At 51.6% G+C, this 23,709-nt stretch overlaps 2 protein-coding genes and 2 pseudogenes across 2 annotated transcripts; 2 read left to right on the top strand and 2 right to left on the bottom strand.

The window, feature by feature from the left end:
- The first annotated feature begins 103 nt into the window (after window positions 1-103).
- MEPCE (methylphosphate capping enzyme) lies at window positions 104-5,480 on the top strand. Its single transcript, XM_037506965.2, has 5 exons — window positions 104-175; window positions 287-2,988; window positions 4,228-4,446; window positions 4,617-4,743; window positions 4,863-5,480. Exons 2-5 carry the CDS (start codon window positions 1,294-1,296, stop codon window positions 4,913-4,915), a joined length of 2,094 nt encoding a protein of 697 aa, XP_037362862.1. The 5' UTR covers window positions 104-175; window positions 287-1,293; the 3' UTR covers window positions 4,916-5,480.
- Window positions 4,061-7,402, bottom strand: PPP1R35 (protein phosphatase 1 regulatory subunit 35). The gene is made up of 4 exons (XM_037506973.2): window positions 7,075-7,402; window positions 6,745-6,994; window positions 6,528-6,661; window positions 4,061-6,438 (listed from the first exon to the last, which is right to left on the bottom strand). Exons 1-4 carry the CDS (start codon window positions 7,303-7,305, stop codon window positions 6,265-6,267), a joined length of 789 nt encoding a protein of 262 aa, XP_037362870.1. The 5' UTR covers window positions 7,306-7,402; the 3' UTR covers window positions 4,061-6,264.
- A 2,668-nt stretch (window positions 7,403-10,070) lies between these two features.
- On the top strand, window positions 10,071-10,357 carry LOC119240156 (60S ribosomal protein L37-like; annotated as a pseudogene).
- A 7,596-nt stretch (window positions 10,358-17,953) lies between these two features.
- On the bottom strand, window positions 17,954-23,591 carry LOC119242335 (60S acidic ribosomal protein P1-like; annotated as a pseudogene).
- Window positions 23,592-23,709: the final 118 nt, after the last annotated feature.

Below are 23,709 nucleotides of genomic sequence, written 5' to 3'. Positions count from 1 at the left end.
GAAGCCGGCATGCGCGGCGGCGGCGGCGGCCGGGGGAGCACTGCTCTTGGAGTCTGTGGTGGGCGTCAGGCTCGCCGTCCGCGGGCCAGTGGCTCGTGCGCAGGCGTCGGGCGGCGGGCGGAGGCGTTGGTGTCGGGATGTGGGTGTGGAGGAGAGGAGGGCGTGGTGACCCCAGGTGATCGCGATTGGGGGAGGCGGAGGAGCGAGAACGACTCGGCCATTTCGGGGGAAGAGGAAGTTGAACAACATCGGCTGTTTTAGTGCTTTTTTTCTTTTTTTTTTTCAGTTCAGCAGAGAATATTTTCCAGGGGGGTGAGTTAAAATGACCTATCGTATTTTACTGAGAACAGTTCGTAGGAAGACGGTCAGTACGCTCGGCTCCTTTCCCTCCCCTACTTTTAGGTTCACCCCTCGGTTCCCTCGAAAGCCCTTCTAAGTAGGTGGGCAAAAGGGGGGCAACCGGATCATGAATAATTCATGAGCCCCCTCGTTCTTTAGCCACGCCCCCAGTCGTGCTGACGCACGTTGCGTAGACCAAACCTGAGGAAGCGACGTAACAGTCCCCGCCCCTAGGACGGGGGCGGGGCGTCATCGCCAGCACGTGCTGCATCTACCCGCGCTAGGCCAAAAGGGTGTGCGCAGGCGCTGCCCACTAGGGGGAGGAAAGAGGCGGGGTAGGGAGGTTGTTGGGTTTAGAGCCGGGCGGAGACCGCTGAGACTCATTCCTCAGCAACAAGGGTCGGGTGTCAAGGAGACCTTTTCACACCAGCTCCCAGTACCCCGCCTGCGGTGGGTGGGATCGCGCGGCAGAGACAAAGGATATCAGTAGGGACGGACATAGCTGCGAAGGGAAGTAGGGTGGCAGTGTGGGGTGGTGGGCTCTTGGGAGGGCTAAGGGGGACTATATTTAAACTCCCGGAGCCGTTAAGTTGGTTCGTACGCTGATGCGCGCGCAGCCAGGGTGGTGGCGGAGTGCGCATGCGTGATTTCGGGGCGAGAGGAACGCGCCCCGGCAGTGCGCGCTCGCGGCGCCGCGGTAGTGGTAGAGGAGAAAGGGGTCGGCGCACGCGCGGTTGCTTCTTCGACGCGTTCGGGTCTCGCGGGCATCTTGTTTTGGTCTCGCGGGCGAGTGGGGCGCGCTTTGGGGGAGGCGCTTGGGTGCGAGACTAGGCGAGGAGAGCAGAGCTGCGCGCGCACTCGGGGAAGGGAGGAAGGGAGCGGGGCTTAGGGAGGGGGGGTTGAGCCCCTTGGGCCCCCCCGTTGCCCTCGAGTGGGACGGAATAAGGGGAGGAAATGATCGAGATGGCTGCGGAGAAGGAGCCGTTTCTGGTGCCGGCCCCGCCACCGCCGCTCAAAGATGAGTCGGGCGGAGGGGGCGGCCCCACGGTGCAACCACACCGAGAGGCCGCCTCCGGGGAGCTCCGCGGCGGGACGCAGCGTGGGCCGGGTCCGCGCGCGCACTCGGCGGGGGCCCCTGCTTCTGGGGCCGGCAAGGAGAGCCCTGGGGCAACATCCACTCCTCGGGGTGGCCAGTCGCAGCAGCAGCGAGGGGGCGGCCCCCAGGCGCAGTCGCACGGGGAGGGCCGCTTGTCGGATTCCCATGGGCGAGCCGCTCCCCCGGACGTGGGGGAGGAGCGACGGGGAGGGGGCGGAACAGAACTGGGCCCCCCTGCCCCTCCTCGACCCCGTAATGGCTATCAGCCTCACCGGCCTCCCGGGGGAGGCGGGGGCAAGAGGAGAAATAGCTGTAATGTAGGGGGCGGTGGTGGAGGTTTCAAACATCCGGCCTTCAAGAGGCGCAGGCGGGTTAATTCGGACTGTGACTCTGTGTTACCCTCCAACTTCCTCCTGGGGGGCAATATCTTTGATCCACTGAACCTGAATAGTCTCTTGGATGAGGAAGTGAGCCGCGCACTCAATGCGGAGACCCCTAAGTCATCCCCACTTCCGGCCAAGGGGAGAGATCCAGTGGAGATCCTCATCCCCAAAGATATTACTGACCCGCTCAGTCTCAATACTTGCACTGATGAGGCCCAAGTAGTTCTTGCTTCGCCACTCAAGACTGGTCGGAAGCGGCATAGACATCGGGGACAGCACCACCAGCAGCAGCAGCAGCAGCAGCAACAGCAACAGCAGCAGCAAGCAACTGGAGGGAATGATAGCCTCTCAGTGCAGCCCACAGCCTCCCTCACCCCCTCACTCCAAGGGGAGGCTGCCACACAGCAGCAGCGGCATAGGGGCCAGAATCGGGATGCCCCCCAACCTTATGAACTCAACACAGCCATCAACTGCAGGGATGAGGTCGTGTCTCCCCTCCCATCAGCCCTACAGGGTTCCTCAGGCTCCCTTTCAGCCCCTCCAGCTGCCTCAGTTACCTCTGCACCCCCCTCTTCCTCCTCACGACATCGTAAACGTCGCAGGACTTCCAGCAAGTCAGAGGCAGGGGCTAGGGGTGGAGGCCAGGGTCCCAAGGAAAAAGGTCGAGGGAGTGGGGGAGGCCGCCACCATGTCCACCCACTGCCAGCAGCGGTCTTCAAAAAGCAGCAGCTAAAGTTCCAGTATGGGAATTATACCAAGTACTATGGGTACCGTAATCCTTCCTGTGAGGATGTGCGCCTTCGGGTATTGAAGCCTGAGTGGTTTCGGGGCCGGGACGTGCTAGACCTGGGCTGCAATGTGGGCCATTTGACCCTGAGCATTGCCTGTAAGTGGGGCCCAACCCGCATGGTGGGCCTGGATATTGATCCTCATCTCATCCACTCGGCTCGCCAAAACATCCGACACTACCTATCTGAGGAACTGCGTCTGCCATCTCAGACTTCTGAGGGTGACCCAGGGACAGAGAGTGAGAAAGGGACCACTACAGTCCGAAAGAGGAGCTACTTCCCAGCCTCACTGACCGCCAGCCGGGGTCCTATCGCTGCACCCCAAGTGCCCTTGGATGGAGCAGACACATCAGTCTTCCCCAACAATGTTGTCTTCGTCACGGTAAGAGAGTCTGAAGGCTCTTGGTATAGGGCCCAGGTATGAAGATGAGATTAAATGGGAATTTGTCAGGGAAGGTTACAACCCATAGGGATTTCTGTGCATGCACTCCTCATTGGGAGAACCAGATGCTCAGCAGGGTCTGAAACTGCAACTTAATTCCATTGGGTGTCTCACCTTCTAGGTGGGGGCCCTACCTGCAGTCCTTTCGCATGTGACTACAGGCACTAAGTAGGGACTGACTCCTTTTGCCCTGATCCTAGCCTGGACTATAATCCAGACAAACTCACTTTCCTTTGGGACTGCTGCTGATGCTCATGATGGGATTTGGTCTAAATGGAAACTTGTCCACCATCCTAATGAGTAATCATGAAGAGAGGGATATCAAACATGGAATGTCTGGGGGGTGAAGGGGTTAGGGTTGTCTGTTCTTTGATAGGGACCATGTTTGCACTAGATGCAGAGTTGGGTGAAGAGTGTCAGTGGTCAGGAACCCAAGTGACTTGGCTTTAGATCATCTCCATGTTGACCCTAGGTATTGGGGAAGAGTCAGAATCCTGTGCAGGAGAGGGCAGGGTCTCGCAGACTGCCTGTCCCCTGAATGCTCATTCCTCCCAGAAACACTTCATTAAGGCCATCTGCAGGATTAAATAGTAGTGTTGGGTTAGGCCTGGAAGAATGACCTTTGTGGGAGGGGAATGATGAGTTTTTTTGTCTAGAGGTTTCCTGAGGAATGTGGCTCTTAATTTCTTTGGGAGGAAGGCTCCAATAGGCCAGAAACCTTGCCATCCCCTACTACAGGGAAGGAACCTGTCTCTCTTTCAGACTTAGGTTAGGCCCTTTTGCATGACATTGAGAGTCACTGGAGCTTCATGTTTGTGGGATGGCAAAGAGTATTGGAGATGGTCTTGAGAATCCCATCATTCTCTGCAGTTTGACCCCCGTTCCAGAGATCTCATGAATAATTTTACTCAAATAAGTTACCAGGCTCCCCTGTTATGTTGGACTGGTTTATCACCAGTAGAAAGCAGGGGCAGGATGATATAAAGCAAGATGAGACTTGAAAAGGCACCATTTAGAGTTAGTCTGAGGAGTGTCAAAGAGAGAAGATTGTGGCCAAAGGCTAAAATGAGGCTGTGGAACTTTGTCTTAGCAGTTGCATTATGGGTTGGGGGGGGAGTGGGGAGAGGGATGGTTCTTCCAATGCCTTTAATTGATCTTGCCTCCAATTCTGGTCTTCAGGGTAACTATGTGCTGGATCGAGATGAGCTAGTGGACGCCCAAGCACCCGAGTATGATGTGGTGCTCTGCCTCAGCCTCACCAAGTGGGTGCATCTGAACTGGGGAGATGAGGGGCTGAAACGCATGTTTCGCAGGATCTATCGCCACCTACGCCCTGGGGGCATCCTGGTCTTGGAGCCCCAACCTTGGTCATCCTATGGCAGGAGAAAGACACTCACGGTGAGTTGGGTTTCAGTGGAAAGTGGGGATGTCCTTCCTTTAGTTCAGACAAGGCCACAAGAAAGGAAGAGAAAGACTTTGTGAACAAGGTGAAAAGGCCCCCAAGTGGACATCATTCTCCTGCAGAGGAGAAGGCCACAAGCTGAAGCTGCCCCTGCCTTTCTCCCTAGGAAACAATCTACAAGAACTACTATCGAATCCAGCTGAAGCCAGAGCAGTTCATTTCCTACCTAACATCCCCAGAGGTGGGCTTCTCCAGCTATGAGCTGGTGGCCACACCCCACAGCACCGCCAGAGGTAAAGCTGGATTACTTTGAGGGATGGAGGGGAGGCCCATCCTGGCTAAGAGAGTACAGATCCTGTTGAGAATCTTGAGGTCTTACCAGTCTCTTCTGATTACACTTTTCCCCCCTCAGGGTTCCAGCGCCCTGTGTTCCTGTTCCACAAGGGCCGTTCCCCCAGCCACTAAGTGGCCCCCTGGAAAGAGTGTGAAGAAGCTGCCCGCTGCTCCTAAGGACCTGGGGGAAGAGGAAAGTATCCCAAGGTCTTTCCTTTCTGGCTCCAAAAATAGTTTCCTTTCCTGGATCTGCAGAGAAAGCTTTTCCTATGTTGCTGCCCCAGCCTTCTCCCTACACCTCTGGCACCCAAGCAGCAAGCCCAGCTGTGCTGGAGTTATCATCTTCCTCTCCCCCAGCCTGCTGGGCTGGATGGCATGGACTGTTTGCTGACCTCTGTTCTCCTAGAGCATGGGAAGTGGGCAGTATCAAGTTCTCTGGTCTCTTCCTCCTGTTCTCCCAAGGAGATTCTTGTTTCTCCTCAGCCCTTGTCACTAGCTGCGTTTCAGTGGACCACAGATAGATGGACTGAGATTTAAGGGGGAAATTGGGTAGGGGGGAGGCACACAGGTACTGTGAAAATTCTTCCCTCTGCTGTCCCCCATTGGACAAGGGGGTTGGGTTTGGAATGTGAGAACAGCACAATAAACTTGATATTCTAGGGCAGTGGCCCCCACACCTGTGTCTGGCATTTTTCAGCTGGTGGGGCAGGGATTGTGCTTCCCGGCAGAATCTCCACATCCTCTCTGCCCAAATTAGTTTCAAAGGACTGGTTTTTCAGTAGTTGGGAAGAGGCCATCTCTCCTCTCCCAAAAAGCCCATTGAGGAAAATTTTTTTTGGGGGGGGGCACTTTGGGCAAAAGGCTAACTTTGTAAGAGTTAACAGTATAATTGAAACAGAACTAGAAAATGGTATTGGGGACCAGATCACCTGCTCTAAGACCTAGCACCCACCCACCTACCCACCTTTTTTCCTGTTGCAGAACCATTCTAACAGGTTAATTAACACAAAGCTCTGTCAGCTTGCTTGCCATTTCTGAAGTTGTGAAAATTCAACAACTGATCACTCAAGTCAGGTGTAAACAAGTTGCGTGAGACCTTTTAAAGGTAAAAGTTATTTTCAACAACTGGTGCTAGCCAGCTGCTCCACCTTGGTAAGGAGCCAATGCATTCCTGAAGTTTAACTTAGAGAGTAAGACTCACTAAAGTGATCAGTAAAAAGTAGTGCAAGAGAACAAGTATAGGATCATCCAAAGCAAAAGTTGCCAGCTGTGATGACCTTGGAGAAATAGATGACAGAGTAGCTAATCCCTGACACACACAGGGTTTTTCCACTTGTCACCCATCTCCAGCCATCTTCCAACCTGAGGCTTCACCCCCAGCTCAAGGCTCTCGAAAAGAGCTCCATTTGTTAGAAAACCACGTTTATTCAAAAAGCTTTAACATAGAAAACAAATTCGCAATCCAGGGGGCATCCAGGTCTCTAAGCTTCCCATCTCCTTAGTGTCCTATGCATAACAAAGGTATCCTCTGAGGGGCGGGACCGAAGTTGAAGCCTGAGAGGGGGCAAACCATCCAGGGTCAAGTGTGGAGATTCATAAAATAATGTTTCTGGGTCACACAGGATGGTCATGTCAGGCCCTGGCCCAGGTGGCTCCTGTTGGGAGTAGGAACCCAAGGCAAGGTTATACTTTAGGAGGGGTAAGAACCCCCCACCGGGAAGAGGACTTCAGCCAAGACCCTCACCTTTGGGGACAGGGCTCGGGCCTGAGGCAGGAGCGCCAATTTCTCCCTTAGCGCTGCGTTCAGCACCTGTTCCTCCGGCACTTGCAGGCTCACCAGGTCCCGAAACAGACGCTTAGAGCGCGGCACGTTCAACCCTGAGACCGCAGGTGGGGGGGCAGGAGTGAGCGACGCCCTTCACCCCCACTCCCGCGCCGGTCCAGCCGCCTGCCCCCCTCACCCTCAGCCACGCTCTCCTCCAGGCCACAGCGGGTCTGGAATGACTTTCTCAGCTGTTCCTCCACGGCCTTTGCGGCATCGAACTGGCCCCCGGCTGCGGCCCGCGCGGCTTGCAGCTCCAGGCTCAGCGCCAGGCTGCTCTGCTGCGCGGGCGCCCCCAGGTCCTGCACCGCGGGCTTCTCGCTCCGTGCGGCGGCGGCCGGCGGCGGCTCCAACGGGACGGGGCAGGGCGGCGCCAGGTGGAAGCGTACCTGGGTGCAGAGAGCGGGGCGGTGAAGAGGTGGGCGCGGGGGTCTCCCGCAGACTAGCGGCCAAGTCTTCCCCAGCTCACCTGGCGCCCTTTGCGAGCCCCGCCCCGCCGGTCCGCCGGCCCCTTCCGCCCCGGCGGGCTGCAGCGCGATCGCGCAGGGCTTTCGGGCTGCGGGCTCAGGCTTAAGTCCAGACCGGGCTCGGGCACAGGAGCTCCGGGATCTGGGGCGCGGGGTGCTGGGGGTGGTCCCGGGGCCGCCACAGTCTCTCCCCCTCTCACTGACTTCAGCTCTGAGTCCCCACAGCCCATCATCTTGGCGTACCTGCTTGGGGCCAAGGGTCAGGGGACACCCAGGGGCCACCTCCTGCCCCCCCGCCCCTCCCAAAATCCACTACCGGAAACCGTTAGCGCTTACCCGGGAGAGGGGAGAGCCCGCCCCGCCCAATGGTCCCTTACACGTCATTTCCGTTGCTCCGCCCCCGCCCCGGCGGGCTTCGGGCCTCAGGGCCCCGCCACCGCCCCCCGGTGGCGGTTTTCAGGCTGCAGCCGACGGAGTACGCGGCTCGGCCTCAGGAGCGTTTGTCTCTGGAAACTTTCTGCGTGGCGCCCGCTCTCCGCTGCGTCGTTGGCTTCTGCTGGAGCCTTGAGTGTCCGTCTTCCCTTTCGGGCCTCCAAAGGGGACAACTTCACCTGAACGGCCCGGTGCTTTGGGCCCGCCTCCCTCGGCGCCTCCACAGCGTCTCCGGTGTCCGCCGCCTCCGAGCTCGGACCCCAGCGCCCCGGGGCTGCCGGGCCTCGCAGGCCTTTTTTTGCGGCCTTTTTTCTTGCGGCCTTGTTTTCTCTTCGAAGGGCCCCTGAGATGTTCACTCCATAAAATTAGTCATCTGTGTGTTGCGCAGTTTTTAAAACTGAGAGAGAAAAAGTTTTGTTAAACACGTTCTCTCCGAAGCTCGGCACTGCGGAGCAGGAGACTCCAGTCTCACTCTGTTCCTTGGGGCAAGTCCCCCGAGTCTGTGATCCTGTGTCTTCTTGTGCACAGTGTTTTCCCGCTCTTCACCTTCCCAAGAAATGCTATGAAAGATCAGATATGATGGATATCATCCCCGCATTTACTTCAATAGTTTTAGAGGTTCTCTACGGTGGAACACGAGACTCCTGGTGAAGTTAGGAATAAGAGAGTATGCCTATTACCTCTACCCTTCTGTTACAGAGCAGCCCCGATATTGAACGGGTTACTGGCTGTGGGTCCTCACCCGCGCGCTTATTATAATAATTAATAATTAATACTCCACTACAGGCACACACAAAAGGTTAATAAAAGGTTTGTTTACAAAGAAAAAAAAAATATACAACTCAGAAAGAAAATAGGGAAATAAAGTCTTTAATGCGTCCTACCCGATCCGCCAACCTGAAAACCCAAAGTCACTCTCAGAGCTGGCGCGACACTGCGAACTGGCGGAGAGCCAAAATGGGGGAACCCTCCCCAAAGCCCACGTGTCTGCCTTTATATCAACCTGGCTGCTCAACCCCACCCTCAGGTCCCAGCTACCTTCCCTTTGGTGGTGATGAAATTTGAAGTTCCCAGTGGCTTTGGCTTTGGCCTGGGGTGGGGGTGGAGTCCACAAAGCCTGTATGAAATTAGCTTTAGGACATCCTTTCCCCCTAACAAAACGAGGCTAGACTTTGTTTTGTGTATTTGATTTGGGAAACCTGACTACGTGATTATACAAATCCTTAAAAGTTGAAAATAAAATGAAATAAGCTAAATGTTGATGGCATGACTACACATAAGGGAACTCTTCAGAATAACTTGAAAACTCGATATTAATGGCACAACCGAAAGATCTACCCTAAAGGCAAAACTAAATGCTATTTAAAAAAACTCATAAAATCTTAATCATATTGTCAGGAATAGGTAAAATTGTGTACAATAAAACGTAATTATGTTGGTGTTATCAGAATTGTAGTTTTGGCATAGGAGAAATGTTGATTGAAAAAAATCAGTAATGCTATGCAAATATTCTGTGGTTTTAAATTTAGGAAGTATTTATTCATGGCATATTTTAGCTTAGAATCAAAAGCCCATTCTAATTCTGTCAACTGAGAAGCCCTGAGAAATGATAGACCCAGTAAGCACCTCTATTACCCCTGTGGTAGCTAATTCCATACCGCTGGACACCTCAAATTTTATGGACAAATATTCAGAGCAACTTTACTCATAATAGCCAAAAACTGGAAACCCAAATGTCTTTCTGCAGGTTAAACTATGGTCCATCTATAGCAATCAAAAGGAAGAAATGATACAACAGCTTGAATAAATTGGCAGGTAATTATGTGAAGGAAAAAATAATTCCCCAAAATTATATGCTGTATAGTTCCATTTATATCACATTTTAGAAATGACAAATGTTCAGAAAACAGATTTTATGGTTATCAAGTAGTAGGAATGAAGCAGAAGTGACAGGAAATCGGTATGGCAGCACAAGGGATCCTTTGGTGTTGGAACTGGTCTTTTACTTTGGTGGTGGGTAAAGGAACTTAGGGGATAAAATTGTGTACAAGTTAATACACAACACACACACAAATGAGTATAAAACTGGGAAATCAAAATAATATTGTTACATTATATGAATGTCAGCATCCTGATTGTGATAGAATAATATAATTACATAAAATGTCACTGTTTAGTCCTCTTAGGCTGCTGTAACAATACCATAAAATGGGGCATATAAGCAGCGGTGATTTCTCATAGTTCTGGAGACTGGAAAGTGCAAGATCAGGGCACCAGCAGAATTAGATTTATCGCTGGCTCTTGGATAGAAATGTTCTTGCTGTGTCCTCACATGGTAGAAGGGACAGGGACCTCTGTGGGTGCCTTTTTTTTTTTTACTAAGAGCTCTAATTACCGGATAGCTTCCCAAAGGCTCCACCTATATCTATAGATATAGATTATATCTATAGCAGTTACAAAAGTATTATTTATGACTGCATGTAAATCTATAATTATGTTCAAAAAATTTTAAAAGGAATATTGGGACATTCTCTTGTGCCTTTTTGGTCTCAGTGGCAGAAGCAAGATGCTGAAGGGAAGGTCATCATTTGGAAAGCGTTATAAGACACACACATCAGCCCTGCTGTGGCTCTAAGGTCTCCCACCTTCAGAAGCCAACTTGCAGTAGATGTGGCGATGCTGCCAGCGGAAAAGAGAGTATAACTGGGGTACCAAGTGAAAAGATAAAATACTACAGGGACAGGCCAAATGGGGCACCTGAAAATTGTATATTGCACATTCAGGCAAGGATCCCATGAAGGAACAACATCTAAACCCAAGAGGGAAGCTGCTGCAGCATCTAGTTCATCTTAAGGATTTCAATTCTTTATTTTGGAGAATAAAAAATAATAAAATAATAAAAGTAAATATTGAGGCTGGGAAGAAAGGCACTATGCAAGAGTGGGGCTGTAGATGAAACAAGATCAGCCAAATATGATTCTTGAAGCTATGGGGTGGGCACATAGGGATTATAATAGTTTTTCCAATTTTGCACATATTTGAACCTTTCTATGATAAAAATTGGGGGGTTTTATTTTTTTTTTCCAAAGGAGCATGAGGTATCTTTGCTATACAGGAAGTGTTGGAGCAGAAATGAAACTGCTGGTCCCTCATAAGCAAGAAGTCTGAGTGTTGACAAGCAGGCCACTCCAACTCACTCTGGAGGCTGAATGGGTCGACCAGCAGGCCAGGCCTGGCTCAGCATGGAGGCTAAGGGGGTTGACCAGCAGGTTCTCACCAGATAAGTCTGGAGGCAGTGGGGGTGGAGGAGTAGGCTGGCCCTGGCTCGGCCTGGATGCTGGGAGGCTCCAGTGGTAGGCTGGCGACAGCTCAGCCTGTTGGCTTAGAATGTCGAATGGCAGTCCGGCCCAAGCTCAGCCTGGAAGCTGATGGGGTCTACCAGAGCACTACCCTAGCTCAGCCTGTAGGCTGAGGGGGTTGACCAGTATTCTGGTCCAAGCTCAGCCTAGAAGTTGATGAGGTCGACCAGGGGACTACGCCAGCGCAGCCTTGGTGCTGAGGGGGTCGACCAGAGGACTACCCAAGCACATCCTGGAGGCTGAGGGGGTCAAGCGGCAGGTCAGCCCTGGCTCCCTGGATGCTGAGGGTTTCGAGTGGAGTGCCTGCCCCTACTCAGCCTGTTGACAAGGTTGTCGAACAGCAGTCTGGGCCCCACTCATCCTTGAGGCTGATGGGGTCTACCAGAGGATTACCCCAGCTCAACCTGGACGCTGATGGGGTCGCCCAGAGGACTATCCCAGCTCAACCTGGAGGCCAATGGGGTGAAGCGGCAGGCTACTCCTGGGTCAGCCTGGAGGCTGAGTGGGTCGAGCAGCAGTGCGGCCCTAGCTAAGCCAGGAGGCTGATGGGGTCGTCCAGAGGACTACCCAGGCTCAGCCTGGAGGCTGAGGGCATCGACCAGCAGCCATCCCAGCTGAGCCTCGATGCTGAGGGGGTCAAGTGACAGGCCGGGCCTGGCTGAACCTGGAGGCTGAGGGGGGTCAAGCAGCAGGCCAGCCCTGGCTGAGTCTGGAGGCTGAGGGGGTCAACCGGCAGCCCAGGCCCAGCTCAGCCAGTATCCTGAGAGCGTTGACCACCAGGCCCCTCCAACTCAGCCTGGAGGATGAGGGGGTCGAGCGGCAGGCAGGTTCTGGCTGAGCCTAGCATCTGGCTGGCCCCAGATCAACCTTAAGGCTGATGGGGTCAAGCAGCAGGCCAGCCCCAGCCCAGCCTGGAGGCTGAGGCGGTCAAGTGGTATGCAGGTCCCTTATAAGCATGGAGGCTTATATGGCCTGAACTCACTGGAGAGGACATGTCCTTGATGTAAACATAGGGAATAGAAGGTTGATATCAGTTGCTAGGGTTTGAGTTACTTGGTTATGGGAGAGGTTGCCAAAACCATTGGAGCTATAAGATGGGATGGAAGCCATGATGAGTGGGATGAGTGGGGTTAGAGCCATGGAAGATAATAACCCAGGCAGATGGGCCACACATAGGGGGACTTTAGCTAGAGAAAGACATGGGGTAGGCTGCTGCCCTTACCCTGGGAAACACATCCTGTCCTCTTCCTGGCAGGAAGTACCTGCCTAAGGCCTGACAAAAATGAGATGGGAACTGTCTGAAGGCTGGATGCACAGGAAATGTTGGGGAGTCTTCTCAGGGATGAAAGGTGATTCCATGGAGGTCTCTAGGTCAGACAGGAAGATGCTGGTGTGAGGCCTTTCCACAGCCCAAGGGCAGCTGCTGGAAAAGAAAGGCCAGAATTCCTCTGATTCCACAGTGAACCCAGGACTATGTGCCAAATGCCAGCTGAACAGGAAAAGACAGGGGAAGCGGGGAGAGGCTGTACCTGCTGAGAGAGATGGGAAACAGAGTTGACAGGTGTGGGGGAGATATGCTCTAAATAAAAAGGAGACATGAGGGAATAGGGGCAGAGATGAATTCTTGGGGTCTGGGACATCATGAAGGTACTAAGAAGCTGATGCCATGGTCCCCAATGGTAGCCTCAGGTCAACAGTTGGCAGAAACTTGAGTAGGGCCCAGGGTCAAAGGTAAAAGGGAGGAATCCTGAGAGGACACCAGAAGCCCTGAAGTCCTGAAGTCCTTGCTGGTTCTGAGACTGCAAGAGAGTTCCAAGATAGTAGAGAAGGAAACTTGGTCAAAATCACTGGCATCTCCTGCTTCTAAGACCATGGGAAGCTGGGGTAGAGCAACAGGACTCTTCTCCCCAGAACTACCAGGATGGGGTCCCTCCTCCACAGTCTATCACCCAACTCCTTGTCCAAAACTTGAGTCAGCCCCCAAACCCTTCCCTTTTATCACAGTCGGTGTCTCTGCACCTCCGCCCTCACTGTCTCCACTTCCACAGGCTGCCCTCAGGTGGGGCCTTGGCACAGACTGAGCCTACTTAACTCAATTATACTTCCTATAAGCCAACCACCCCACTGCCTAAGAGCTAGGGCCAGAGAAAGGTCAGAGGGCAGGTAGAGAGGATCAGTTTGGGGGTGGGGGGAAGCTCTGCTCAGGGTCAGCTGTCTGGCCTCCTTCTGTTATATAAATTAAGCAACCCTCAAGGTAACCAACAAATTCCATCTCTGCGTGGCTGCCAGGGAGCTTAATGCTAAAGTGCGGGCCAAGTTGCAATAACCAACCTTGATCTACATTTCTGGCATTTTTCTCCCCGTCTAGACTTTAAAAAAAAATGATTGTAATACCCACATCACAGGGTTGCTGGGAGATGACCAGGAGATATTTAATATCTTTCAGAACCTATTATGTGTGGGGTATTGTGCTAGCTGCTTGAACAAAGCCCCATGCAGTGTATATTCCCAGTTTGCAGGTGATGAAATACATCTGCATAGGAAGAGGTTGAGTAGTTTTCTCAGAGTCACAGTGAAAGTGGGTACAGGAAATAGGATGTGTGCTCTAGTGCTTTCTTCATTGATGGCAAAGATAACCTGAATGTAAAAGCACCTAAATTAACAATGGGTGCCTTCCTGCCACCTTTGGGTTCCCTCAGCCTATGTGAACATCCCTTAGCTCGGCACTCCTCGCCCCACACTGTGACCATATCACATGGGATTCATCTCCACTGTCAACAGCAAGTGTGGGGACTGTAGTGGGTTGGCGGTAAGACCACCCTAGGGAGGAACTAGCACCCAGTAAATGTTGAGTGAAAGAAAATCACACTGCTCATATTCCAAGACAAGACTCCTTTTAAAACTCCTTCATCTACCCCACAGAGATCTAAGAGCACCTACTTGCAAGATCCAGGCACCATAGCAAGTTCTCTGTGAATATAACTGTGTCTCATCCCACCAATCACCATGTGTTTGCTGCTGGTCTTTTATCCACATGTTAAATGAGGAGTCTAAAACTGGTTCTCAAACTCCAGAGTGCATCACAATCTCCTGAGGCCTTAGTACACAGGCAATACTGATAGGTTTTCAGTGAGGCTAAGGAATTTGCATTTCTTTTTTTTTTTTTAAGATTATTTTACTTATTTTATGTATACAAGAGCTGGGGTGTAGGCAGGAGGTGCGGGGTTGAGAGGACTCACCAGAGACAGAGTAGGGAGCAGAACAGGCAGATTGATTGAAATATACTGCTGAGGGGAGAGGTCTGCTGTGTCATGTGAGTTAGCTCCCTGGCTGGGGATTGAACTCGTGCTGCAGTGACTGCGGATAGCTTTATAGTGCTGAGACTTAACCCCTTGCACCACCAGGGAGACCCAGAATTTGCATTTCTAATAAACTCCCAGGTGATGCTGACACTGATGCTGCTGTTGCCTGGTCCACACTTTGGGATCCACAGCTGGTAAGTGCTGATACTTCAGCTGCCCCCCCAGGTCTGTCTGATTGCCCAGGTTGTGACCCTAAATTCCCAGTGTCATGAGGTCACCCTTCCAAAGATTAGATCCCCTCCACTAGGGTCTATGAAGTCCTCCTGGGCCCTATAGGAAGCTAAGGGCATGTGGAATCAGAACACCAGACATACTGGCAGGGAGAGGAGGAAGAAATGTGGGGAGATGGCTGCAGGGACAGAGGCTTTGTAGAAGATGGCTTTGTACAAATGAGAAAAATAGGCCCCTTCCTCAAAGCTTTTTTCTGCCATTTATAGGAAAACTGTCCTAATGGTTCTACGCATCTGTGTTAACTCCAGAGATGTGCAGTGCACAGCCTGTGCAATGGTGAAGGCTGGCCCTGAAGGTGGGGGAAGGGATCTAACAGAGAGAGGAGGAGGGACCCAAACTTCAGTGAGAGAGATGGGGAAAGTAGTGGAGTGGCTGGTGATTGGCTCTTGACTGGCAGCTCTGTGTCTGGTCTAATATTACTAACCGTGGGACCTGAACCCCTCTAAGCAAGAATTTACTGATTTGGAATAATTAGGACTTAAGGGATGGCCTATGCTTAGGACTAAATCAGATGATTGATGCAGAGGTATTTCACACTAAGTGCCCCATGATGGTAGGCATGGCAGCAAGAATAGTAGCCACCTGACAGGAGAGGGAAAAGGAGAGAGGGCAGCTGTTCCCATCAGGGGACAGGGTTCGCTAACTTGCTGAAGAGTTGTGTGTTTTTTTTTTTTTTTTTTTTAAGATTTATTTATTTAGGGGCCTCCCCGGTGGCGCAGTGGTTGAGCGCTGGGTTGTGAAGTTGCCCGCAGCCTCTGCAGCGCTGGTTTGATCCCCGGCTGCTCCCCCGCCACCAGAGGAGGGTCCCACATGGCCCGCAGACCTCTCCTGACGCCCGCTGCTCCCCTCAGCAGTGTACTTCGGTCCTTCTGCCTGCTCTGCTCCCCGCTCTGGCTCTGGTGAATTCTCTCACCCTCCCGTGCTTCTGACTTTACCCAGTACTTGTATAAATAAATAAATAAATCTTTAAAAAAAAAAAAAGATTTATTTATTTATACATACAAGAGCTGGGGTACAGGCCAGAGATGCGGGGGTGGCAAGAGGACTCACCAGAGACAGAGTGGGGAACAGAACAGGCAGACTGACTGAAATACACTGCTGAGGGGAGCAGCGGGTGAGTCAGGAGAGGTCTGCTGCGCCATGTGGGTTGCTCCCTGGCCGGCCGGGGATCGAACTCGTGCTGCCGAGGCTGCTGATTGCTTCATAGTGCAGTGCTTAACCCTTTGCACCACCAGGGAGGCCCCTGAAGAGTTGTTTTAACTAAAGTCAACGGTCCCGTGGAAGCTGTTAACAACGGCCCATTTCCCTCTGTTCGATGACTGACAGTTTAAGGGTACCCGGCAGGGGCTCCCCCATCAGCTAATGCCGTCAGGGCTGCCGGCAGGGGCAGACCCCGCGGCCAGGGGCTTAGGAGGCTCACACAGGGAAGCCTCCCTGTTTCAAGTCACCCCCAAAAGGCCCTCCCGCACCGCCTCCCCCGCCCGGGCGAGAGCGCTGGGAGAGGGCGGTTGGGACCAGGAGAGGCGCAGCGAGGGGTGAAGGCGGCGGCGAGGCCGAGACCGGGCTGCGCACCGCAGCGCCACCTGCAGCCCAGAGCCGCGAGGCGACAGGTCATTCGGGTCCCCGGGTTCGGCTGGCCAGGCCTCCCGGCGTCCCTACCTAGTCCCCCACAGGTCCTACCCGCCATTTGATGACTTCAGGCCCGGCCACTCCCTACCCGCACCCTCTAGACCAGACGCGAGGTCTGCCTAGACCAACGGTGGAGGCGGGAGAGGCTCCTCCTCCCAGGCACCCGCCTTCGCAGCGGGCTGGCCCCAACTCGTGGATGACGTCCTGGGGTTGGGCAGGTGTCCAGGTCTGGCCCGCACTCCCGTCATAGTGTCTCCCTCCTCCCCCCACTTCAGTGGCTTTAGGATTAAAGTTCAAATTCCTTCCTATGGGCACTAGAGGCTCAACCTCCTCTCTCCAGCTTTATCCCTTCCCCCAGCCAGTGGAACCCTCAGGCTGGCTCACAGGTCATAAATTCCAGGACCTGAAATTCCTTCTGTGGTCTTCCCCAGGACAGCAGCATGCCACTCCAATTAATCTCAGGTTAAGCTATAGTTACCCAGACCCCAATTCCTGACTTTGGGGGCCAGGAATCTGCGTTTTTAAAGAGATTCCAGGATGAGTGTGAGGTGTCCTAGGCTTCAAAAATCAGTTCCATTCCCACTGAACGTAGTAGAGGTCCTGAAGCCTCAGCAGGCTTCTTTAAACAGATTGCTGGGGGGCCTCCCCTGTGGCGCAGCGGTTGAGCGCTGGGTTGCGAAGCTGCCCGCGGCCTCTGCAGTGCCGGTTCGATCCCCAGCTGCTCCCAGGCCACCAGAGGAGGGTCCCACATGGCGCGCAGATCTTTCCTGCCACCCGCTGCTTCCCTCAGCAGTGTACTTCGGTCCTTCTGCCTGCTCTGCTCCCCGCTCTGGCTCTGGTGAATTCTCTCACCCTCCCGCGCTTCTGACTCGACCCAGTGCTTGTATAAATAAATAAATAAATAAATATTAAAAAAAAAAAAAAAAAATTGCTGGGCCCCACCTGCTAAGGTTCCATTTCTGAGGAAACTGTCTGAGCATCTACTGCCTCCACTGTTCAGGGATGCTGATGCTGTTAGTCTAGGACCAACTCTACGAGCCATTTCTTTAATACTATATCCAGGGGAAGAGTTAGTTACCTGTTTCCAGCTCACTGGGTTCTAAAACTTGTGCAAGGCACTTCAGATTAACTCACTTGCTCAGGGAAACACAGCCAGAGAGGACAGGATTTGAACTCAGGTCTTCTGAACCCAAAGGCTGGGCTGGCTCTGTGCACTGCTAGTTACCCCTTCCCTCTAACTTATCTCTAGAGGTCAGCCAGGCACTCCCTGAAGCCTGTGAAGGTGAAGGAGAGGGCTTGGAAGTCCCTCTGCCATACTAGTCTGGGCCCAGTGTGCCTTGAGAGCTCAGAAAGAGGGGACAGGGTAGCCACCCGCACGTGATCCCCTTCAACACTGGCATATTGGGAGTAGAAGATCCCTGACTTCTCTCTGATTGGCTTTAGAAAGTTTCCTGGACAGATTACTGGGGACTAGATGGGACCAACATTTCAGTGCTGCAGAAAGAGCAGGATGAAGGCAGGGTGGCTGGGTCCTGAGGGGAGAAAGGAGAGTCATAGTACAGGTTCCCAGGCACCCCATCAGTACTGCCCAGAGGTTTTGCCCAGACAGGTCTCCTGGTGGAAGTTCTTGGGGCCAGGGACACACTAATACAGATGCGGTGAAGGATTGAGCAGCAAATGTCAATGGGGCCCTCAGGTAAAAGACGGTATGGGGAGGAAGATAATAGCTGTAGGCAGGCTGGTAGGTAGGAGGAGGGCTCCTGCTGGTGCCTTCCTTCCCTTACCTACTTCAGACCTGGGCTTTTCTTTTGTCGCCTTCCAATCCCCTTTGTTTCTTTCTTTTTTTTTTTTAAGAGTTTAGCTTTTTATTGAACATGTTACAAAAGAGGCTTAGTAAAAAAGACCAAAGCCCATGTCACCATCAGACTTCTCAGATTCGTCTTTCTTTGCTTCTACTTTCTTCTCAGTTGGAGCAGCATCAGTGGAAGCACCTGCTGCTGGGACAGGTCCACCAGCCCCTGAATTGCAGAGGAGACTCCCGATGTTGACACTGGCCAGGACCTTTGCAAATAGGCTAGGCCAGAAAAGTCCAACTTTCACATCTGCTGCTTTAATGAGGGCATCGACCTTATTCTCTGTGACCATCATCTCATCCTCATGCAAGATGAGGGACCAGGGATGCAGGTGAGTTCCAAGATGGAAGCTATGTGTGAGTGAGTGTCAGGCAGATGTTGCTGGGTGCTGTGCTTCGTTGCTGTGTTTAGTCGCTGGATTAAGTGAGGTCCTTACCTCAGTGCAGCTGGACTTCCTTCGAAGGACTGAGCACCTTAGCAGCAGCTGAGGAAAATCAACCCCTTCTTCTGAGGTGTGGACCTGAGACGAGGGGTCAGCAAACCCTCCAGAGAGTGCTTATTCTGTGCCTCTCCCTGCTAGTTCCTGGATCTTAAAGGACCTCTTGAGGAGCACAGCCTGGGAGGGGAGAATAGTCAGGGAGCCAGAGGCACGGCCCCAAAGGGAGTGAATCTGAATTCTAACACCCATAGAGAGCATGTCAGGATGCAGGCCAGGACCCAGTAGTACATACCCACTGAGTCATCCTTCCTTATCCCAAATATCCATCTGAGCACCTATTGCATGCCAGGAACTGCGCTACATAAGCCCTGAGAAATAGCAATGAACAAAGTCCAGGGGGCAGGGGGCAGGGATTCAGAGAAGGCCTCTCCAGGGTAAAGGGTAGATCTGAAGAAAGAACTGAAGCAAACCAGGTGAAGAATGTGGGGAAACAACTTTTAAAACAGAAGATTCAGCATTTGCAAAGACGCTTGGGGGAGAGAATTATACCTAAACTAGGCAAGCCCAGTGGAATTGACTTTGAGGAGAAATCTGGAGGGATGAAGCCTGGCAGGTGGGCAGGGACCACAGCCAGAGCTGAGGTAAGGAGTTTGGATTTCACCTTACACACCCTTTCACAAATATTAATGCAAAATGGATCAGACTTAAATGTAAAACATAAAACAATAAAAACATAGAAAAGAAACATAGGAGAAAATCTTAGGGATCTAGAGCTAGGGGAAGAATTCCTGGACTTGACACCAAAGGCATAAACCATAAAAGAAAAATTGATAAAGTAGACCTCACAAAATTAAGATTTTTTGTTCTGGGGAAAGATTCTGCTAAAATGATGAAATAACAGCTACCAACAAACCACACAGCCAACAAAATACAAATATAGAGGAACCACTTTTCTCTAGATAGATCTGGGATACAGTTTTCCAAAAACTCTCAAAAGTTCAAAGCAACAATAATAAACAATCCAATTAGAAAATGGGCAAAACATCAAAATAAAATTTTGATAAGAAGAATATGTAGATGGCATTTAGTTGAATATACATGAAAAGATGTTCAACAGCTTTAGCCATTAGGGAAATGCAAATTAAAACCAGAATGAAATATCACTACACATCTATCAGAATGGCTAAGATAAAAAATAACGGTAACATCAAATGCTGGTGAGGATGCAGAGTGGCTGAGCTCCTCATATATTATTGGTGGGAATGTGGAATCGTGCAGCTGCTCTGGAAATGAACGTGGCAGTTTCTTACAAAACTACATGTACCACGTGATCCAGCATTTGCACTCTTGTGCATGTAATGAAAACTTTTGTTGCACAAAAATCTGTACACAAATGCTTGTAGGAGCTTTCTTTGTAAGAGCCCAAACTGGAAGAAAAAAAAAGTCCTTTAACGGGTAACTGGTTAAACAAACCGTGGTATATACAAACCATGGAAACTACTCACCAACAAAAAGGAACACACTATTGATACTTGCGACAACTTGGATCTCAAAGGGATTATGTTAGTGGAAAAAAAAATCCCAAGAAGCTACATGCTACATGATTCCATTTATATAACATTCTTGAAATGACACAATTCCAGAGAGGGAGAACAGGTTAGTAGTTGCCAGAGGTTAGGGAGGGGAGGTGGTTTATGCTATAAAAGGATTCAAATACCAAACTGGATGAGTGTGAAGGGGGAGAGAGGGATGTGGATAGAAAGATCTGGTGTCCAGGGCAGGGACTTTGTCTCTGGTTCAAAGGCTTAAACCAAGAACATCTCACCCAGATCAACTTTCTTCCTGGCGGCTTTGGTCTGTTAGGAAGCAGCACTTTGAAGTTGGAGAGACCTGTGTCCCTACCCCAGACTACGCAGGGAGCAAAGGACCAAAGTGGAAGCTCTGGACGCTGGCAGGGAGCAGAGCAATTCAACCCATCATCTACTTGAAGGTCCTGAGGTCCAGTGAAAGTGACTCACCAAGTCCTACTACAAAATGGACCTCCCTGGTGGCGCAGCGGGTTGAGCCAAGCACTGTGAAGCTGTCCTCAGCCTCAGCAAGTGGGTTCGATTCCCAGTCGGCCAGGGAGATACCCACATGGCGTGGCAGACCTCTCCTGTCTCACCCGCTGCTACCCTCAACAGGTATTTCAGTCAGTCTGCCTGTTCTACTCCCCACTCTGTCTCTGATGAATCCTCTCACCCTCCCACGCCTCTGGCCTGTACCCCAGTACTTGTATAAATAAAAATAAATCTTTGAAAAAAACACACAAATAGTAACAATATAGAGATCAGGACCAGCATCTCTCTCTCTCTCTCTTTTTTTTGAAGATTTATTTATTTATGCTCAAGAGCTGGGTTACAGGCCAGAAGCATGGGGGCTGAGAGGATTCACCAGAGACAGAGTGGGGAACAGAACAGGCAGATTGACCGAAGTACACTGCTGAGGGGAGCAGCGGACGAGTCAGGAGAGGTCTGCCATGCCATGTGGGTAGCTCCCTGGCTGGCTGGGAATCGAACTCTTGCTACAGAGGCTGCGAATAGCTTCATAGTTTGCGTTTTAACCCCTTGCACCACCAGGGAGGCCCAGGACCAGTGTCTCTTGATTCTCCATCAAGTGCTCTTCCCGCAACTTCTTGCAAGGGGCTTTCTTTGTCACTCCCCAAATGGCAAGAGTCTGCTTCCCACACACTAGGCAAAGGATTACTATTTTTTTTTAATCATTCATCACTGTTTTTATGCCACGGGAAGACTAATCATAACATTAGTTAACATGCATTGCATCCTTCCTGTGCTGATGGTGACGGGTCATCTTCCTGGTCCCCATGACAACCCTATGATACAGCTACTACTATGGTTCCCACTTTACAGATTAAGAAGCTGAGGCTTGGAGTAATTTACCAATTTACCCAAGGTTACACACATCAGGAAGTGTTAATTTAAACCACTACTGTATTTCCTGCTGCCTCCCAAGTCTGCTGGAAAGAAAGAAATATAATTTCAAATACTGTTAAGTACTATGAAAACATAAAACAGGGGGTGTGATAGAGGACAACCACTTGAGCTGTAAGTGGATAATCTGGGAAAGAGTCTGTGAAGAAGTAGTGACATTTGTGCAGAGTCCACACTGGCAAGGAGCCCACCATGCCAAGATCTGAGACAAGGACATTTTTGACATCGGGAACAGTTGGAATTTTTTTTCCCAAGGACAATGGAAAGTCATTGGAGGATTAAAGCAGGGGAGTGATCTGTTTTGTTGTGTGGTGAGTAGATTACAGGGAGGCTCCAGAGAAGAAAAGCTTTTAAAATTTCAGAAAATATGGTGCTGTTGGTGGAAGAGGGGGCGTGGGGCAAGAGTATCTGGGGCCAGCACTCTCATTTTGCTCCCCACAGTCTCACCTCCCCCTAACAAGATGGTGGTATTTGAAAATAAAGAAGGACCCCTGGTCTCAGCTGGAACCACCTGTGATCCTACCACTCTGGCTGATGAGTCAAGCAGCTTTGGGAGAGAAGTGCCTGGGGTCTCATGGGGACGGAAGGGGGGTGTCCAGGGTGGGATTTTTGACAATGGAACAGTTGGAACTTTTTCCCCCAAGGACAATGGAAAGTCATTGGAAGGATTTTTTCCAAACTATCATCAGGAGGTAGATTTCCCCAGGGGCCGCTCTATCTCTGACTGCTGTCTACCAGGAGAGGTGGGTGGGTAAGAATCCCTTCCCCAAAATCTCCACCCCACCCCAGGAGATCCCACAGGCTTGTTCCCAGTTGGGAATTTCCTCCTCTCCTCTCACCTTCTCTAGGGCTTTTGGCTGAATAACTTATGATGGGGAGGAAGGAAGTCCCAGGAGACATTTAGGAAAAGCAAGATCTATGCACCTTCTCCTTCCCTCTCGCTCCTTTCTCTCCCACACGTCTCCCTGGCCCTGCTTGGCCAAGCCCAGGCAGGACTCCATCGTGTCTGGGGAGAGTTAGAAGGATGGAAGGTGCCAGCAACTCCCTTGGCTGCTGGCTGAACTCACCTTCCTTTCCTTGCTTTCACTCCTAAGACACTGAAGAAGACACACACACATACACACACACACACACACATACACACACACACACTCACTGAGAGCAGTATTCCTTTCCACAAGCCCACAGCCTCAAGCCTTGATTAGCTTCAGGCCAATAACTACTTGCAGGGTCATTTACTAGTGACCCTCAGCCTTCACTCTACCCTTCTCATCAGTGAAACCTTAGGTCCCCAATAAGAGGAGGAGCCCATATCTAAGGACACAGGGGGCCTAATTCTGCATCTTAGCGAACTACGTTGTTCTGAGCAATGCGTTGTTAGGCGATTCCATTGTGCAAACATCTTGGAGTGGACTGGCACAATCCTTGATGGAACAGCCTACTGTGTGCAGTGCTTGACTGTCCTCCAAGGCCCTGGGACCCATTAAACCACCAAGCTTCCTTCAAGAGACAACAGAAGGGGTCCTGGCACGGAAAGAAATGAGATGGATAGGGGTTGATTGAAAGTCCCAGAAATGAGGCACTGTATGTCTGTGCGGAGGCCCTGCCTGAATGTCTAAAAACCATCTCTGACATTAGGTTAAACTCATAACTGATTTCTAGTGAAGCCACTTCATTCATGTATTGAACACTGCTGTGTACACGGGCATCTACATGTAACATGCATGTGACATATCCTGGGGGGTAGGTAGAGCCTGCTGACTTTCTAATGAGTGCTTGCTTCCAGCAAGCCATCCCTTTGCTCCTCATCACCCCCTAGTCATTCTTGCTCTCCCCTGTCCACACCTCTCCCACCTTGTCCATCTGTGCTGTCCCCCAAGCTTGGGTCCTTCTGCTATCCTTTCTTCCTGCCCCACACCACCTGCAAGCTCTTGAACGCGAAATCCCTCAAATTTTGTTGTCTTGTGAAATATTCTTTTTTTGCCCTTGGGGAACCTTCCTGTACTTTGGCTGAGATGGGGCTTGAGGCTCTGTTTTCTCCCCTTTGGTTGCCCCACCCCATCCCCAGGGGGGCACCCACCCAAGTCGCAGTTCACAGTGCCTAGCTGCCACCACCCAACTTAGGCTTCGAAGCCAGGAACCCCAGGGGGTGTATTTTTCACCGTTTAGGCAGGGGAGTGGCCAGCAGGACCTCAGCACCTTTTCCTCCAATCTGCATCCGCATCCGTCAAGGCCAGGTGTGGTTTCAGACCCACAGACCCTCCCCACGCCATGCCCAATGGCGCCAGAGAGGTGGGGCAGGGAGGGGACTGGCTGCTGGAGGCAGGCAGTTTCCAGCGAGG

The sequence above is a fragment of the Talpa occidentalis genome, unplaced genomic scaffold (assembly GCF_014898055.3).
Source record: "Talpa occidentalis isolate TD23 unplaced genomic scaffold, MPIMG_talOcc4v2.1 talOcc4.12, whole genome shotgun sequence".
Classification (NCBI taxonomy): Eukaryota; Metazoa; Chordata; class Mammalia; order Eulipotyphla; family Talpidae; genus Talpa; species Talpa occidentalis.
The sequence above is the reverse complement of the archived record's forward strand: the minus strand, read 5'-3'. Positions and strand labels throughout refer to the sequence as shown.

Coding starts and splice junctions, on each gene's coding strand:
- PPP1R35 (XM_037506973.2), bottom strand. CDS start 7,305: ATGATGGGCTGTGGGGACTCAGAGCTGAAGTCAGTGAGAGGGGGAGAG. Junction 6,995..7,074: donor GGGCTCGCAAAGGGCGCCAG/GTGAGCTGGGGA, acceptor CTCTGCACCCAG/GTACGCTTCCACCTGGCGCC. Junction 6,439..6,527: donor CCCGAGCCCTGTCCCCAAAG/GTGAGGGTCTTG, acceptor TACTCCCAACAG/GAGCCACCTGGGCCAGGGCC.
- MEPCE (XM_037506965.2), top strand. CDS start 1,294: ATGATCGAGATGGCTGCGGAGAAGGAGCCGTTTCTGGTGCCGGCCCCG. Junction 2,989..4,227: donor ACAATGTTGTCTTCGTCACG/GTAAGAGAGTCT, acceptor TCTGGTCTTCAG/GGTAACTATGTGCTGGATCG. Junction 4,447..4,616: donor GCAGGAGAAAGACACTCACG/GTGAGTTGGGTT, acceptor CTTTCTCCCTAG/GAAACAATCTACAAGAACTA.